This window comes from Talpa occidentalis, unplaced genomic scaffold, assembly GCF_014898055.3.
Source record: "Talpa occidentalis isolate TD23 unplaced genomic scaffold, MPIMG_talOcc4v2.1 talOcc4.4, whole genome shotgun sequence".
Lineage (NCBI taxonomy): Eukaryota > Metazoa > Chordata > Mammalia > Eulipotyphla > Talpidae > Talpa > Talpa occidentalis.
The window spans coordinates 34,883,223-34,902,722 of record NW_023604295.1 but is presented as its reverse complement, the minus strand read 5'-3'; the positions used below and the strand labels follow the sequence as shown (position 1 = coordinate 34,902,722).

At 35.6% G+C, this 19,500-nt stretch overlaps 1 protein-coding gene across 4 annotated transcripts in view; it reads right to left on the bottom strand.

Moving 5' to 3' along the window:
• Positions 1–19,500, bottom strand: part of LPP (LIM domain containing preferred translocation partner in lipoma) — a 640,196-nt gene that overhangs the window by 238,406 nt on the left and 382,290 nt on the right. For all 4 annotated transcript variants that reach the window (XM_054700434.1, XM_054700432.1, XM_054700433.1 and 1 more), the window contains one exon: positions 11,224–11,907. In XM_054700434.1, the coding sequence (XP_054556409.1) occupies positions 11,224–11,907 (684 nt within the window). The remainder of the gene's footprint in view (positions 1–11,223; positions 11,908–19,500) is intronic.

The following is a 19,500-nucleotide window of genomic DNA, read 5'->3' as shown; positions in this document are numbered from 1 at the left end:
TCAGTATTCTATTAGAAAAACAATTAGGAAACTGGCAGATAACCTCCCAAAGGCTTCTCGCTAAAAGGGGGGGATGCTTAGCAGCTTGGCTTATGGAAACTGCTCAGGATCAGAGGTGACTGATTTCAAAGTTTAAAGGTCAGTTCCTATGTATCAGTGCAGATTTTTTTAACTTCCCTTTTATAAAAAAAGCAATATAGTATAATGGTTAAGAACTTGGGCCATGGGGTGTTGGGCAAGTAACAGTTTCCCATTTGGTAAAAAGTCAGGATATTAATAACATTTTCTTTATATAGTTTTTTTTTTTTTTTTTTTTTTGGTGAGGACTAAATGAACAAGTGCACAAGAAGGAATAATGTTATGAGATAACTTGGATAATTTATAGCATTCACCCTTAAAAGCAGATCTTAAAACCTCAGAATACAGGGACATTTGCTACTATAGCATTTTAATCACAAAGTTCTTCAAGTGATTTGAATGTGCTTCTGAAGGGAACATGGATTTTCAGTATTTAAGAATTACTATAATAGAATATACATTGAACTGCATGTACTTACCTAACTTTGTCCAGTGATAGAAAGTTATGTTAGTGTCTTAGTTATGCAAATTGATCTTTATGCTGTTACAAGCAAAGACAGTGGTCAGCTAGCTTTAACATTTATATTTTTTGAGGCAGATATTAGACATAAGGAAAATCACTAAGGCAGTCAGTTAGTTTTGAAGAAAAAGAAATCTACTTAAGGAAGATTTCTTGATTCCCAGCTATTACAGGCTCTGAACAATTAAACAATCTAATCCCACTCCTATCTCTTATTGATTTAAGATGGTAGAAACCACATTGTCTATGAAGCCTTGCAAAATTGAGTAACTCTTTTTATCTCCTTGGAAAATCACTAGAACTTTCTCAAGGGGTTTCTTTTAACACTTTCACAATTCCTATTTTGTCTGAATTATTTTCTCATATATACCTGACCATGAGGGGAAATGCTCTATTTTCTAAAAAAGTGAGGAAGTTATCCCTATTTTTTTCATATCATATCACATTGATGAAATAGAATTGATGAATTCATCACATTGATGAATCAGAGGACAGTGTCATTGATAACACACATCTGATTGTTCTCTATGAGACTTTAAACTCTATGAGGATAAACTGGTTTCAGTTGATTTTAATATAGTATTTGGCATCTAGAAAAATGTCATCTACATGGTATATGTTATTTACTAAAAGTAAATAAAAAATTGTCACATGCAGCATACAGTAACACTAGTAGTTATAACTAAAACATATATCTAAGTCAACTTTTTTTTTCTTAAAAGTACTATATAATTCATGTATGCTTGACTGTGCTAATGGAATAAGCAATGCGATTAAATTATACTTGTCCTTGTCTAGTAATTGAATCTAGACAGAATCACTTTGTAAGCAGCTCATGAGCCATGCAGAAAGGCCTTAATATGCCCGATATTGGTGCTGGGAAAGCAGCCCCTCTTTTTTTAATTAATTTATTTATGCATACAAGAACTGGGGTATAGGCCAGAGGTGCAGGGGGTGAGAGGATTCACCAGAGACAGAGTGGGGCACAGAACAGGCAGATTGACTGAAATACACTGCTGAGAGGAGCAGTGGGCAAGCCAGGAGAGGTCTGCTGCAAGATGTGGGTAGCTCCCTGGCTGGGGATTGAACTTGTGCTGCAGTGACTGTGGCTAGCTTCACACGTTGTGTCTTAACTCTTTGCGTGACCAGGGAGGCCCCAAAGCAGCCCCTCTTGATACACACTTTGGATAACTTACATAGAGAGCCATTATGGAGGCTGAAAAGTATCACAGAAGTCATTTAAAGGCAATGGTAACCTGAAGAAGGATAGAGGGAGGAGGAGGAAGGAAAATCAAGGCAATAATAAGATGCTCATGCCAAGGTTGGTGGTGTTTGGTGTGAACATGAAGTCCTGAGGAGCAATCATTATGTGTCCCTATTGATTGTATTGCCACAAGAGTGGCAACTGCATGAGGAGACCAGCAGGATACCTGCTGTTTAGAGGAATGTTCCTGTTAACCTATTGAGCCTCATCCTTCCTAAAAATGCTCCACTGGATTTGCATTTCACAGAGAATAAAGACAAAATCTTTACCACGTCCCATAAGATCTGGACTACATTTACCTCTCCCACCTCAGTGTAGTCCATTCTCTGTCACTGACTCTGCTCGACATCATGGCTTGCTTTGTATTCCTGTGAATACTAAGCTTGGAAGACTTGCCCATGCTGTCCCTTGCTCGGAATATTCTTCTCTCAGATATCAGATAGCTGGTTCTTTTACATTAATCATGGTTTAGTTCAAATTTTACCACTTCAAAGACTTTGCTGAGTTGACTACCTAAATGGTTTACTCTGTACCTCATTATTAAAATCCATTTATTTAGAGAGCAAGTATAACTTACTTATGCCTTATTTTCTCTCTTGTGAAAACACCATTAGAGAAAAGTATTTTTTACCCTCTTATTGCAACCCCAGCACCAAAATATAAGCAAATAGGCACTGATTTTTTTTAAAGAATGTGTGAATGAAATCATGTGTCCAATAAAATTGATCTTTTTTTTTAACATTTTGTTTATATTCATGAAAGATTACAGCAGAAAGTTTCATATTGGCAAGCTCAATCTCTCCAGGTTTCATTTTTCTTTTGCAAAATAAAAATACCACTCTCTATTTGAAAGTGTACTTAGAAAAAGGTATGAACTAATCTAGGAAAGTGAATAGCAAAGTCCCTAATACAAATACTCAACAATATTAGCAGCTATAGTGCTTACAGTTTTAAAATATTTAACAGACCCATATATCACTTAAATTTTTAATCCTTCCTCCTTCAGCTTACTTTCTTCGAAATGTCATAATCTGTCACAAGGGTCTAATATTTTATAGTCAGAAAGTACTTCCATATCAACATCTTCCATATCATCACACACAAGCTTCTTTTATAGCATATCCTCAGATAACATCATTTTGTTCAATGTTATTTTATTACAATGCTGATAAAAAAATATTCATTGCCAAGGCCCTTGTCTATGTGAAGTTTGCACATTCTTCTAATGCTTGAGTAGGTTTTCTCCAAGGACTCCAGTATTCTCCCACATCCTAAAGATGTGCACATTAGGCTCACTGGTGTGTCTATATCACCCAGTATAAAAGTGTGTGTGTGTGTGTGTCTGTGTGTGTATGCAGTGTGGACACACACCCTGAGAAGGGTAGGTGTCCTGTCCACAGTTGGGCACTGACTTGTGCTCTGAGCTGCGGGGGTAGGTTCTAGGTACCTCACACCCTGAACTGGAGTAAGAGAGTTGGAAAGTAAATGACTGACTACAAAATATTGTTTTGTGACCAGAAATATGCCATAGGGACTAAACTGTTGTGAATATCAATTAGCCTATTTTTCAATTGATTTTTTAAATCATTTTATTAAAGTAGGTTTCTAAGAATCTGTCCATATGCAGTAAGGACTTACTGTAGTTTGGAACCCAAACTCAGCTTGGATATTAGATACTTTCTATCAGTAGGTATTATGAAAACAGAGAACCTTGGGTTTTAAATAATGTTAAACGAGTGCTATATTCCAGACTTGTCCTAAAGTTTTGTTCTATAAACTGCTGGGCCAAGGAAAAGTTGGTCTTGGACTAACTGTAAAGTGAACTGGCACATGGAATCAGAGAGCTACGAATGGAAGCAAGTGTCGCAGAGTAGAAAGTGCACTGAGCGGGCAGTCAGCAGATCTTGGCCCTCGTCCTACCTCTGGAGTTCGGCCTGAGAGAGATGCTAGACAAGTCGCTTTCCAACATGTAACATTTTTCCTTTTATATGAGTATTTGCTAAATTTTGTAAGCAGTTATAAAAATGTCACATATTATTATGTATTTCAAAATGTTATTTTAAGTAAGTATCCTGAAATAAACAAATCATATTTTCTGAAGAGTATTCACTGAATTGCAAGGATAAAATAGAGCAAACACCATATTGTTTGCTGAGAGCATATCTAAAAGGTGGGTTTTCCATACTCCAGAAAATCAGATAAATAAATATTTCTGAGACATGGTCACTCTTATAAAGTCAACTATTTGACTTTCATTTTGGGACACTAACTAACAATATTCTGGGTATGAACTACATTTTTAAATTTTACTACAAGACTTTATGTATCAGTAATGGTCAAGCTCTCTTGTTTGCTGGGGAAGAAAACACTAGAGTGCCTTCTTTGAAATAGGACAGTGTGAGTGTCTGTAGCTGGCCAAGGAGGAAATGAACTTCCTAGAGGGACCTGTTAAATGTGTCAAGCAGTAGCTTTGCTACAGAAATGAAAGAAAACAAAGACAAAAGGTGAAGTGGGTTCTCTGTAAACGCAAGGGGTTACGTATTGCTAGAATTATTTATCGAACTTACTTTATTTTCTAAAAAGATTAGGAGCCTGGGATATTTTTAAACATTTAAGTGCATGAAAAATGCCAGATGAATAAAATAAAAACTAATATACACATGCATTTCTGGGATATTTGTCTTGAAAGCTTTTAAAAACAGGGAAAAAAAAAAAAGAGATTGCTAACTGAGTCCTAATCATGCAGAGCCAATGAATAAATCTTTTTACAGTAGCAACTGTAAGAAAAAACAAGGAACATTAGAATAGCCATTTTCTAATATTATGAGGCTTTACAAAACTGATGATGGAGGTCTTTGACTTGGAGATAAGATCCTTTTGGCAACAGTTATTACACTCTTAATAGTGCTTAATACTTCCCACCTTACCAGTCTTGAACTGATGTAAAGTGTGATATAGAAGGAAGACTTAGTTTCTAAAGAAGAGTTAGTTATAACTTGTATAACTCAAAGTCATTGTAACTCTTTAGGCTTCAGATTCCTTATAAATTTATGCTGTTATGATCTAGAATTTTGAAGCTGGTCTGACAATTGCAACAAGCAAACCGAGAAAAGCAGAGAGTAAAATTTTATCATTTTTCCCAATTTTCATCCTTCAAATTTGTAGGAAACTTTCTTCTTCAATCAAGATTTAAATCTCCCAAACACAGGAAATTTATAGACTCTTAGCCACCAAAGAAATAAGCAACTGTGGGGACTCCATGGTGGTGCAAGGAGTTAAGACGCAACCTATGAAGCTAGCTGCAGCCACTGCAGCACGAGTTTGATCCCCAGCAAGGGAGGTGACCCACATGGCGCAGTAGATGTCTCCTGACTCTCCTTCTGCTCCCCTCAGCAGTGTATTTCAGTCATTCTGCCTGTTCTGTTTCCCACCCTGTCTCTGGTGAATTCTCTCATCCTCCACACCTCTGACCTGTACCGCGGTTCTTGTATGCATAAATAAAGAAGAAGCAACTGAATTAGTAATTTATTTGCAGAAGAAGTGATAAGGTAGAAAAGCCTAAGGAGTCTTTAAAAATCAAATAAAACTATAAATTTAACTAAGTCTTATGATATAAGCTTGATAAACAAAAATTAAAGATTTTTCTCTATACTAACAGTAAACAATTGTGAGTTGAAATTTTTAAAATGCCATTCACAATAGTTTTCAAAATATGAAATGCTTAGGGACAATTTAATAAAAAAATGTGCAAAATGAGAAAACATTATAGAGAGAAATCAATGAAAATATAAATGAGAGATTACCATGGTCATGGGCTGGAAGAGTCAACACTGTAAAGATATCAGTGCTTTTCTAATTGATTTATAGAGTCAACAAAATCTCAGTTAAAATCACAGCAGGCTCTTTTGTGGAAATGATCAAGATGATACTAAAAGTTATGTGGAGAGGATTTCAAGTAATCAAAAATCTTTTGAAAGGGAATAAAGTTGGATAACCTATACTGCCAGATTTTAAAATCTACTATAAAAGTCAGTAGTACGACACTGGCTTAAGGATGGACATATAAATTAATGGACTAGAGCTGAGCCCAGCTAGACCCACGCATACACAGTCAATGGATTTTTGTCACACATATCTAGGTAATTAAGTGGAAGAAATCAGTCTTTTCAACAAATCATATTGGAAAAACTGGATATTCCAAAAGAAAGGAAAAAAATAAAAAATTCTGACCTTTAAGAATTAGCTTGAAGACCTATAACCAAAATTTACCTGTAGAAAGTCTAAAAGAAAACATAGAATGAAATCTTTGTTACCATGAGGACACAAAAATATTCACAGAAACAGAAAACACAAACTGCAGAAGGCAAATATGCAATGCTGACCTTCATTAAAATTAAAAATGTCTGCTCTTCAGAGAACCATTATTAACAAAATGAAAAGTCAAGACAGACTAGGAAGAAATATTGGCAATTCAGGTATCTCAGGACTCTTATTCAGAATATATAATACACTCTTAGAACTCTCAATCAAAAGACACTCCAATTAAAAAAATGGAGCAAAAATTTGACAAGCACGTATGTTCATGGCAGCATTATATATAATTCCAAATAAAAAGATATTTGAAATTAAAACCTGATTGTAAAGTCAACACATATTTAAAAATGAAAATATAAGAATCAAAAATAAACACGTCCTAATGAAAAAAAAATGGAAAATAAAAATTACCCCAAACAAGTGAATGGATGAATAATATGTGGCATCTCCATACAACAGTATACTAATTAGCAATAAAAATGAATAAGCTATTGATATACACAACAACAGCTATGAATAAAAAATATAGTTAGTAAAAGAAGCCCAAGACACAAGGGTATATACTATATAATTCTTATTATGTAGAACTTTACAAAGGGTAAACATAATCTATGCTAGAAAGCAACTGGTTGCCTGGGGTGAGTGTAAAGGGGATTGATTGCAATTTGGCTTGAAGGAGCCTCTGCAATAGCTGAAAGGTTCTCTCTTGGTGGTAGTTGTAGAGGCGCACATATTTTGTCAAAGGTTCACTGCCTTATGCAGCTAAAATGGGCACATTTTATTATGTGTACATTAAACTTCAAAACAATTGGTGAGAGACTATGAATCAGTAGTCATTGGACATTTTGCAAGTATAGAAAGTAAAAAAGAGTGTGTACATAATTTATTAATGTGATAGTCTATGCAGGATGAACAGGGGTGGAGAACTAGGGGTAGTGTCACCAGTGAACACAAAGCATCTCTGAACTCTGGGGTGGAGAGGTAGAGGGGCTAGAAAGAGAGAAGGCAGGAAGAAGCATAGATAAATTGTACTTGTTGGTGGAGAATAGGAAGTACAGACATTAAGATTCCCAGCCAGGAATTTATTGACCAGCTCATGCATCCAGCTCCACAATAGCTGGAGACCATGTGGGACATAGTGGGGTGCACACAGTGGTTGGGGGTACAGAGGTGGCACTCCACCATCCAAACACTAATGCTTGCAAAGATCCAGTGGTTTGCCAAGTGGAAAGCCCCAGGACAACATTCAGAAGACCCACACTGTGGTTATGACTGTCCATGAATCTGACATTTGACCTTAAATGAGTGGCTCTCATTGCTGAGCTTTTGAAGCCTCATCATTGAAGGAGACAGTAAAGCTCTGTCTGTGCTTAATGCTCATAGATTTTGTAGGTGTGCAAAGTACTTCAGATTCTAGACAGCTCTCTACAAAGGGAACTGCTAATATTACCCTTACAGGTCTCCACAAGGCATTCACTTCCATTTTCATCCTCACACATACTCAGGTATGAGCAACTGACCCGAGGCATCTCTCTGCATCATTGCTCTCCCCACCCTAACCTTCTCTTCTTTTTTGTTTCTCTGACCCTAAAAGTGAGAGAGATTTAGCACAGGAATTATCATCAAGATACTTCGCTCCAAAATGCCACCAACTCTTAATGGTGTATGTAAAGCCCACAAGGAAGAGAAATTTTAAACATTATATTGTTATTTGCAATTTTCAAATTCTGCTATATCACCATTCTCAAATATTTTCTCAATCTTAAGAAATTACAGGTTTGGAGGACTTCCGACACTGAAGTTCACAGTTCATAACCATTACTTTTCTTCTCTGACCCATTAAATATACCTCATATTTAAAACTAAATAAAGAATAATATTCTATGCTCTAAATAAGAAAAACTTAGTTACTGAAATTTGCCTTGTTTATCTCACCTTTCTGAAGGATTTTCCAAGGACATTTAAATAAAGGATGATTTTAGTCTATATCACTCAATAGGTAAGATTCCTCAATTCCTTGGCATACACACACCAATGCCTTTTAAATTCTATGGGCAAATACTTGTCTCTTTAATGGAGGTGAAGATGACATAAGCTAGGAAGGAGGTGCTACAGCAACACTGTCACTCCTTACCTGAGACTGAAAAATGGCTTCTAGGACCTACTTCTGGGGGACTTTCAAGCTGATGTACCTTATCTGAATATTAGATAAAATACACCTCCCACCTCACAAGGATGAAGATAACACATAGCAAAAAATGCCAAGAATTACAAAGCAGCAAGCAGATATTAGCTTTCGTAAAACAGCACAAAGATTCCACTGTGTCTTTAAGAGGATTTCCAGTGAGAAGGGAGCATTTCTGCCTTATAAAGACTTGCTTATAACAATATTTTTCAAGGAACTCAGCTCAGATGGTACAGGAGACACATTATGCTCTACTGTAGCATGCAAATTCACTGCTCAGCACATTAAGGGAATACAAACATAATCATTTCCCAAGACTTTCAGGTTCTGATTTTGTCTCCTTCCTTTTTCATCCTTTTCTTCACTCCATTCCTTTCTTTTTTTCCTTTTCTTTCTTTCCTCATACTTTCTCCTTCCTCTCTTATTTTAATGTGTTATGATGTAGGAAATATAAAGCAGTTCACCTAAAATGCAGGGGAGACTGATTTCTTTCATATTTTTAAGTATTTTTCTTCACGGGTTCAATGCCAAATTCCTCAAGAATTCGCCATAGAACAAAAGATTGTTTTAAGGCAGAGAAGATAAGTTTTCCATCAGTGACTAAAAAAAAAAAAAAAAAAAAAGAAAAGAAAAAAGAAATCTGGTGAAAAAGCTAAAAAATATTCACTTGACAATTTTTCAATCCTTTGAAATTTCCAAGTCCTTTGCAATCATTCATTACTTAGTGAAATGAGGTTCTACCACTCTACTGAGGTTAAAATAAGTGTGACATAGAGAGGTCCGCAGGCTTTTCTCAAGATGAAAGAAGAATGGCAAGGGAGGAAATAGGACTAGAGTTAGGAGCTCATTTCTCAAGTCAGCATCAGATTACTAAGCCAAGTCAAGTCCACATCAGGACAATAAAGGTCCTCTGTGCACAGATGCAGTTGAATACTGTTCTGCTCAAGGACCATCTGTGCATGGGGCCACACTTCATTCCCCAATGCTCCTATAACACATGCAGAATTTTTATCTATAGCTTTGCCAACCTCTCTCCCTTTTCCCAAAACATAGATAAATGGTTAAGTCTCACCCCAAGCCAAACAATTACTAATCACAGAGAAATTGCATGATTTGATCTTAATATTTAAAATGGCCAATTGAATATGGTGTTAAAACACAGAATACTGTTGAAAACCAAGTGTTTCAAAATTGTTCAAAAAAAAAAAAAAACAAACATGAAATCCACTGATACCCAGAATCTGCAATAATATATCAGAATCAATTTGAATAATAACCTTATTCCAAGCATGAAAATAAAGTTTCATGCTTTCTGATGAGTGGTTAATAAAAGTTCATTCCATCACCCTGAGTAGGTTGAAGACAGACTAAATGCTAGCAATATGGTTTGATGCAACATCTTAGATTGAATTCTTGCTTTGGGAACTGATCTTTTTTCCTACATCATTCCTAAAATGATTCCAAATGTTGGAGATACACTGTCCAGAGTGCCAAGTGACGGGATGCGAAAACAAAAAACTTGAGGAATGACTCAGTACTTCTCACCAGGTTATTCTTTCCACCTAGACATACTTCTGCTGTTTTATTTGTGTTTCCCTAGGAGGGGTGATAGGATTCTTAAACAATGCAAGTCCTAATTCACTCCCTTAGGAATAACACTCAATCATCCTGTCAGTCAAGCTGTTGTGGACAGGGCAAAACTGCAAAGCATTTTGAACTTGTGTGTCGACAACAGTAGTCAAAAGCTAAACCTTTAAGTTTCCATAGGGGAGTTTCTTCCACTGTACCAAAGTGAGGTAAAATTGAATAATCTCATTTCTTTTCTGAATTGGTAGCTTCTGGGGCTGGCAGGGTCTAATACAAAAATACTATACTGTTATACAGGGAAAGGATGTCTAGCCTGACAATTAAGGACAACTATTTAAAATGAAACCAAAACTTTAACATGGTCTTATTGTACTCCTGTCACTGGGCAGTTATGTTGTTTCCATAACTTGGTTATTATAAATAATTCTGGTACGTAATTGTGGTGGAATAAGACTCAGCTATAAAAAGGACGAATTCTTGCCATTTGTGACAACATGGATGGAAGTGGAAGGGACAAGGTTAAGTGAAATAAATCAGAAGGAACAAGAAATACTGGATGATTTCACTCATACATGGAATACAGAGAAATAAAACAAAGGAACTACTAAAACAAACCCTAGAACATAGACTGCAGACTGAGGCTACTTGGGAGAAGGCAAGAGTAGGAACAAAGAGGGTAGGAGACCCAATGGTCTAGGGTAAAGGATAATGGGTGCACTGGTGGTGGGGGGGTTTGGGGACATACATCTGAAGAGGAGTGACTCTATTCCCCTAAATCATATACAGTGTTATAAACCAATATCCCCTCAATAAAAAAGTCATATTTAATTCAAAATAAGTAAAAACCTTTAATATTTATAAAGAGATGTTGCAGGTCTATTTTTCTCCATGTAAATGCAACATCTAAGTGTGAGCATGTTTCTGATCCAGAGAGTGAAGCTTTAACCAACAGAAGATAAAGAACTGCAAGATATTTTTTCCTTCTTTCCCCTAAATTGTTTTGAGGCACTATAGTTAGGAATGTCATTTGAACAATTATCTTTCAAAATTGCACAATTAGTTGCACTTAACACTAAACAGTAACCGTATCGGTGACATATCCCAATATCAACAAAAAGGATCTCCTTCCTTTTCTCCTTAAACTCACACTTCCTTGGGATTGAACTTTATGAAATGAAAGAGTAACTCATATATTTTTGCCTTAGGCTCTGTTAGTTTGAGAAACAAAGGCTAAGATAAGCACTTCTGTATTCCCTATGTGAGCACATTTCTTACCTTTGGTTGTGGTGGTGGTGCACAGGGTGCTGAAACAGGATCTGTGATATAAGTCTTCTTGGGACCACCAACTGGATACATTCCGGTAGGGTTCTGGTTCCCTATTCCAGAAGGAGTATATCCTTGTTCCCGCTTCCAGGTATTTGGGTGATTTGGTTGACCATAAGCTGGGTCAGGATCATTCTTGACCCCATAGCCAGGACCTGCTGGGCAATAAGCTTCATAATATCGTCCTTGGTTGGGGGCATACCCATACCCAGGTTCAGGCTGAATTCCTGGTTGTGGAATATATGTATAATCCATGCCGCCTCGTGTTGAAGGAGGTGGACACTGTCCAGGGATAGAAAATGGTTGAGTATTATAGCCCTGGGGCCCTGGGCCATAAAACTGTCCTGATGAAGGAGCAGCCATGTAATGAGAGCTGGGCTGGGCTGACTTCACTTGCACATTAAAGGTAGGTCTTGAAGGAGTGGATGCTGTAGTGTAGGAGGCTGGAACTGGCTGAGGCTGAGGTTTTAGTGTTCCAATTGGAGTCACAGGGATGGGTCCAGCCTGGAGTGCAGGCTGTGGCTTCAATGTAGACTTTTTGGTAGCTGTTAGAGGAGGTTGGTTTGGTATGACCATTCGCTTGTGTCCTGTGACAGGGGTGGACACTGGAGGAGAGGCTGTTGAACTGGTAGAGCCCTAAAGTGGGAGAAAGAAAAAAATATTAATAAAAATAAAAATACAAAAATGAATATTAATAGCTACCAATTAATATTGTTGTATTAACTCCGCCAAATATAAATAAGGCATGGTTTCTGCTTCTAAGAATTCACAGACTAATACAAAAATCAGTGGCATTTCTGTATACTACTAGTGAATAACCCAACAAGAAAATTAAGGGAACAATTGCATGTATAATAACATCAAAAAAGGAAAAATAATCTTAGAAATAAAGTTAACCAGAGATATAGGAGACTTATACATTTAAAAGTACAAAATATTGCTAAAATAAATTAAAGAAGACACAAATAAATGGAAAAAATCCACTTTGTTAGATTAAAAGACAATATTATAAGGATTTTATTATTTTCAAGGGGATATAGATTTAGTGCAATTTCTATAAAAATCCCCAAGGCATTATTTTGTGAAACTAGAAAAAAATCACCCTAACACTCATATAGACTCTCAATACACTCTAAAAAGCCAAAGCAATCTTGAAAAAGAAGAAAACTGGGGATGCCACATGGTCAATCTCAATACTTAACACAAAGCTACAATAATCAAACCATTATGGCAATGGTATAAAGACAGAAATATACATCAGAGGGATAGAACAGAGAGTACAAAATTGACATACACATGCACTGATTTTTAAAGAGGATGCCAAGATCATAGATGTGGAAGTCTTTTTAACAAATGGTGTTGGGAGAACTGGATATCCAGATGAAAAATAATGAAGCTGGATTCATTTTTTTTTTTTTGGTTTCATATTGGACTTTATTGGGATTCATTGATTTTTAAAGAGGATGCCAAGATCATAGATGTGGAAAGAACAGTCTTTTCAACAAATGGTGCTGGGAGAACTGGATAGCCAGATGAAAAAATAATGACGTTGGACCCTTAATTTATACCATATACAAAAAGCAACTCATAATTTTAGCTGTAAATGTAAGAGTCTAAAACTGTAGAAAGCTAAGAAGAAAATACAGGGAAAAGGAGGAAGCTTCATGGCATTGAATCTGGCAGGGACATTTTTGATCTAACACCAAAAGCTCAAACAAAATAAAACATAAATTAAACATGTAAACTCAATCAAACCACCCAAAGAACAAAGACACAGTCACCAAATTATAAAAGGAGGCACTAGAGGAAAAAGTTCATGGACTGGGAAGATGTAACAAAAAAAGAGTAAAATGGGGTGCTGAACCCCATCTCTGGCACAACCAAAGAGATGCTAAATTTTAGATCAAAGATTCCTGTTAACAATTGATTTACCAAAGGAAACTCAAATGTAGACTCCTCTTCCTTTTATATCTTCCTGATTTTTGTATTTTTTATTCAGTTCACAAATACTATGCTAAGAATATCCTAAGGACATAAAAATAAAAAGATCTCACTGCTCAACTGCGGGAGATTATGGTTAGGATAGGAAATAAAGCTGAAGGAAAGTTTAGGAATTCAAACATTCATCATCAGGCTTTAGTTTTTTGGAGATCTGCAAATATGCCAGTGGCACAATGTTTTAATTTTGTTCTGAGTTACTATGATATAGATTTTTGCTACAATAAATGAATAACTGTACCCTAAATTTGCTATTTATTAATTCTCAAGTAGATTATAGTCTGTATAAGAAGAGAAGATGCAAAACTTTATATTACTCTGTCATTTACTCAAACCAAGCCAACAGAGAGATGTTGCTCACAGATGTGAGAGAGATGTTGCTTTTCCTTACGCCCACTCCCCATCTTCATTACTTAAAATTTTTCATCTGAATTTTGTTAGGGTAGTGATGTTTCTATTTGAAATAGTTTCCCAGACTATTTTGCAGTGAATTGTTATGTATTACAGTCGTAGCCAATGAAATGTATGCAAACATTCTGGGAAGACTAGGGCTCTGGCATCATAAGCAATCACCCCTTTTCTGTTTTCTCTTTCCTTTTTCAAATGTAGTGTCTGGCTGCAGAGGCTGTAGCTGTCTGTACTCTGGCAAAATCTAGAACTTTATTGATTCAGATATATAGCTTTCTGGTGACCTACGCTGATCCAGAGATGAACATTAAAAATTCCCAGGGACATTTGTTCAACATTTCACTTCCAGTGGTTTTCAACTGGAGAGGAAAGCACCCACCGAGCAAGGGAAGTTTGGAAATGAGTGGGGATAATTTTATTGTTACAGTGACAAGGAGATGCTCTTATCATGTAGGTATCAAAACATATTAGTGTGAAAACCCTAATGATAATAGTGCCCTTGTTGAGAGACACTGAGGGAAGAATCTTGAGTTACATACCTTCTTCCAGCTACCTGGTAATGACACTTTCAGTGGCCAAGAATGGACACTGGTCCACTTTAGGATCTCTCCTCTGCTTCACTTTCTTGGTTCAGATAACTATGCTCTCCACTGGTCTCTCTTAATCTAGAGGAGATGATACTTCCGAGTCTGCTAGATCAGAGTACTCTGTGCCCTAATGACTAATGAAGCCTAATGAGTTCTCTATACCCAACTGGGCCTATTACAGAAGCCTCTATAAACAAATTCCTTGTGCCAGTTTCAATGTTCCATCATGTTTTATTAGGATACTCTTACATATTATTTGTGTTATTTGTAGTTTCTAGGAACTTTGTATTCTAGATTTAGTTCTCTACTAAGTTATAGGTGACTGTTGTATAGTCATTTTTTTCCCCTGTGTTTATACCAGTCTTTCAAGTGGCAAAGTTGCCAAGCAAGTTGAATATTATTGTCTTGCTAGAGAAGCCTCATTCTACATGGAGGTGGTGCCAATAGGACCCCCCAAAAATGGAGGTGGTTCCAACAGAACCCCCCCAAAAGAGATAAGTTTTCCCAGTAGGAGATATATATATACATACACACACACACACACACATACACACACACACATTTATATGGCCTTAAAATTCTTAAAGACACTGATATTCTGCATTAGAGAGCATGAAAAGGTAAGTTTGAATTTGGAAAAAAATTAAAGTCAGAATTTTCTAGTCAATCATAATCAGTCTTAAAACATGTCTGCAAAGATGGCATTGAAAGAAAGAATAAGGTTTTTCTTCTCTCTGATGATTCAAGATCAGCAGAAACCTAGAGTTCCTATTTTGAACATTTTACAAACTCAACTATAAATGGAGACAGTGACTGAGTGACTAGGCTAATGATAGGCATAGTCTCTGCTGCAGCTGTAAAGAAATCTGCCCCCAAACAGATACTTCGATAGTCACATGTTTTGAACATGAAAACCAATCACATTCATAAAGCAAACAAACAAGAATTATGTACACCTAACTCCTTAGAAGCAACTTTTTTTCCCCACAAATTTCTCTTTCTTTTTCTTTCTTGGTAAATACATGTGTGTACACACACACACACACGCACACACACACAAACTATTTAAATATTCCTACAGTCTTTGAAGGCAGGCATCAGGGCACAACTGCAGGTGCTGCTGCTTTCTTCTAGGAAACATCCCACCAGTACAAATCTCATGGAGGAATGAGGTTTCTCACAACTTTATTATGAATTCTGCTCTGTATGTGCCGGCATGTTTCTGAGTATTTTCCATATCATAACTATGTGTGTGAAAATAGCACATTTAGCTCTATTTTTTTCCTCTACAATTTTATATGCTTTACCTCATTGGAGGTGGAAGGGGGTAAAGAAGAGGAATAATTTTATAGCATATTTATTTATGTTCTTCATGGTTAAAGAAAGCTATGGCAACACTTTCCTGGCCCACGTAGCAGTCAATTAAATACATAGTGAATCTTTTCTATTTACTGGATTAGTTGGTGCTTCCAAGTATTTATTTTTGGCATTTCATTTTTTTGTTTTTGCAGGAATTCTTGAAGTTTTATCATGATTTAACATTTTCATTTTGAAAACTAAGCACATTTAGAAATTATGCTCATACAGATATACATATATGTGTATATCTGTATGGATTTATATTTTTTTCTGAAATTTGAATCTCTGTATAACATCTTCTTTATATAATCATGTGTCATTGGGCACTTAGGTTGTTCAGCTCTTGGCTATTGTAAATAATGCTGTGATAAACACGGGGGTGCATGTAACTCTTCAAATTAATGTTTTTGCATACTCTGGCAAATACCCATAAGTGGATTTCATGGAATTTCTATTTTTAATATTTTGAGAAATCTTCGTACTTCTTTTCATAATGGTTGCACCAATTGACATTTCCACCAAAAGTACAACAGCACCATTCTCTCCACACACTTTCTCACAGGTGTGAGGTGGTAAGTCATTGCTGTTTTGATTTAAATTTCCCTAATAAAAGAAAATGAACATCTTCTCAGGGTATATAGTAAGTTTTTAAGTTAAGTTAGGAAAAAGCAAAACTATAAGTGACAGAAATCAACCTATCAAATTTATACAAAGATTTGTCACTTCTAATAGAAAATCCATAGGCAGTCAAGAACTAATATGTAGAATCAACAGTGACAACTGGAACTCAAGTTCTTTGTCATTTTCTGCTAGAAGTACAAACAAACAGTAAGAGAAAACTCCAACTATTAAAAGGACATGGGGAAAAGTCCAAAAAATGTTAAATGAAGATGTAAATGTCAAATTAAAACACAGAATGAGCACTCAATCATATGTGCAGTACAACTGAAGCTACACAGAATGGTTTTCCCATACATACAAGGACTTGGAAAACCATGGAAAAAATGATGATTGATTTGTTACAAGACAGGCTTAGGAATATTTCAACTTCAATTTTATTTTTATGAAAATTGTTAAAAGTTATTGTAACAAGACCTGATGAACCATTTCACAAAGCAGACAACTATCTACTTTGTATATCACTATGGTAGGGGAAACAAGCTAAAATACCAATTGTTATTGAAAAACAGAATAGTAGCAACCATTCGTGCAGCATTTACTTTCCACACACATGTTGTATGAAATGCAATTTATACTTAATCCTCACAAGCATCATTGAGACAGGAACTATTAGCCTTATTTTTCAGCTGGAGATACTAAAGAGAAATTAAGTATCCAAGGTTACATGGCCTACAGGAGGCATATCCAGGATCCCCAACCAGGTAGTCTGGTTTCAGAGTTTGGGATTTTAAAAATCATTCTACATCTCCAAGTAAAGAAGGAGTAAAGTAGACAACACTAGAGGTTGAGAGGATCTTCTCAGTCTATGTATATTTTTCCTATTTTAAGAGATGTGCTATCCAGATGTGGGTACAGAACAATATTTTTCTGCTTGAGAAAAAAAATCCTAGAGTAAATGATCAATAGACAGCAAATGATATCATGTTGATATCTGGGAGACAATTAAGTAGTGTGAATTGTGCAAAGCTAAGACATTCATACTCTAAAGGCAACTGCTACCCTGTACCAGCTGACAGGTGCTGCATGAAATAAGGATTGAATGCTCCTTTCCTGACTTTAAAAGCTTGGTTCATTTTTATTTATATATTTTTTGCAACACCTGGAAGCCAAAAGATTTCTTCAGGCCAAATGTAGTACATACGGTGCATTCTGTAACTTTCATTCTAAGTTAAAGACATGGCAAATAGAAATATCACAGAGAAGACATTCAATGAAACTGAAGGTTGTATACTAGATCTCAGAACAATGACAAAACATTCCATCCCTCCCTGTGTAGAGTGGTATGGAAAAGTCACATTACTTCGCCAGATGACTTCTCATCAGAATAACAAGAAAGACTTAGAGTACTTTTTTCTCCTTTTTCTTTCAAACAAGTAGCCATTTCTCCAAAGTATTTTCATAACCCAGACGAAAGATGAGTTTCGGGGGAAGAGGGGATCCCACCCACGTGATTCTTATTTTTCTAATTATATTCTTCTAATAAGGAAGACTTTAGGGCATTCAGAATCCAGTGATTCCAAGAGTAAATTATAAATACTTGCAATGAGTTTCAATGGGCAATAAAAGTTTGGTCTCATAACTTAACAATTAATCATTGGATAAATACATGGATAGACTTGGTTTCTGAGTTTGTACAATGAGGAAAAACATACAAATAGAGCTAGCTTACTTCAGTTATAATGCCATGTATTTATTCTGCTCAATAAAAATTTTCATCAATTTCTCCAATTCCATAACAAAGGAATAACTGAATTTTGTTCTTGAGATCTGTCTATATCTATTTTCCATAACTCAGGGCTTAATAAACACTGCATCATTCCATACTCACACAGGACATTCACACTGTCCACAAGATAGATGAGCCCATGAGCTAGAAAACAACCTAATAGATTAAAAGTATAATAGAACACAATACAATACATTTAGAAAAGAATTTCTCAGATCTGATTACACAACAGAATGATTCAGGACTTTTTATATACAAATGATCTTAGACCCATCCACTCGGTGAAATACATAAATTAAAAACAGGAAGGAGCAAATGATTCTCTATTGAAACCAGATTTTAGAAGCACATTTGTAGGTGCTGTTGTTAAAGAAGGGTAGGGGATCCTATCTGTAGTTGGAGCTACCAGTAATGCCCAAATATTTTCAAGAACAATGGTTTACCCACATTGTTTCAAAGGACGGTGTTTATATAATTAGACTTCGGAACTAATGCAACGTTTGTTTCTATAAACATCTTGTGGACACTCAGTCTCTGGTTGATTTGGTGATATGGATCAGAAATTCTCACAAAGTCCAAATCTTTTATTTATAGAAATTTAGGCTAAGTAATAACCATAGATATAAATCTTTAGCCTCTAGATATATACATAGTAATTTAATTTATGAAAATGAAAGACTATAAGAAACTTAGTCTACATGAGAATTGTTTTTCTTTAACTAAATATAGAAGATTTACATAATGAAATAGTATCTGCATAATGGAATATTATGCAGCATTGAAAAATTAATATATATCAATGGTCTTTCAAAGCAATGCAGTAATTTCACTCTTGGTCTAAACCAAAAAGAGTTGAAAAGCAAGCACTTGAACAAATATCTGTGTACTCATGTTTGTAGCAGTGGGGTTCACAATAATGAAAAGGTAGAAATAACCCAAATGAACCCTGAAATGAATCAATAAACAAGATGTGGTATATACATACAATGTTGTATTATTAAGGCTAAAACAGGAAGGAAATTCTAACACAAGCTAAAATATGAGTGAATCTTGAAATTGCAATGCTATGATGAAATAAACCAGTTATGAAAGGACAGACACTATATGATTCCAAGTATATAAGGTACTTACAGTGGTCAAATTAATAGAAATATGAAGTGGAATTAAGTTATTGGTTGCAGGAATGGGGCCAGAGAACAAATATTTAATGGTTATGGTGTTTCCGTTTAGGAAGTTAAATAAAATCCTGGAGAATATAGCAGTTATGGTTGTGGATGTACATCATGTCACCCAACTGTTCCCACTTTTTGATCAAAGAAAGTTTTTATATCTATCTATCTATCTATATATATATATATACAGTAATTTTATGTGATTTGTTTTATATATATGTATGTGTGTATGTATGTATGTATGTACGTACGTATGTATGTATACATGTAAGAGAAAAACATTACCTCATAAGCGATA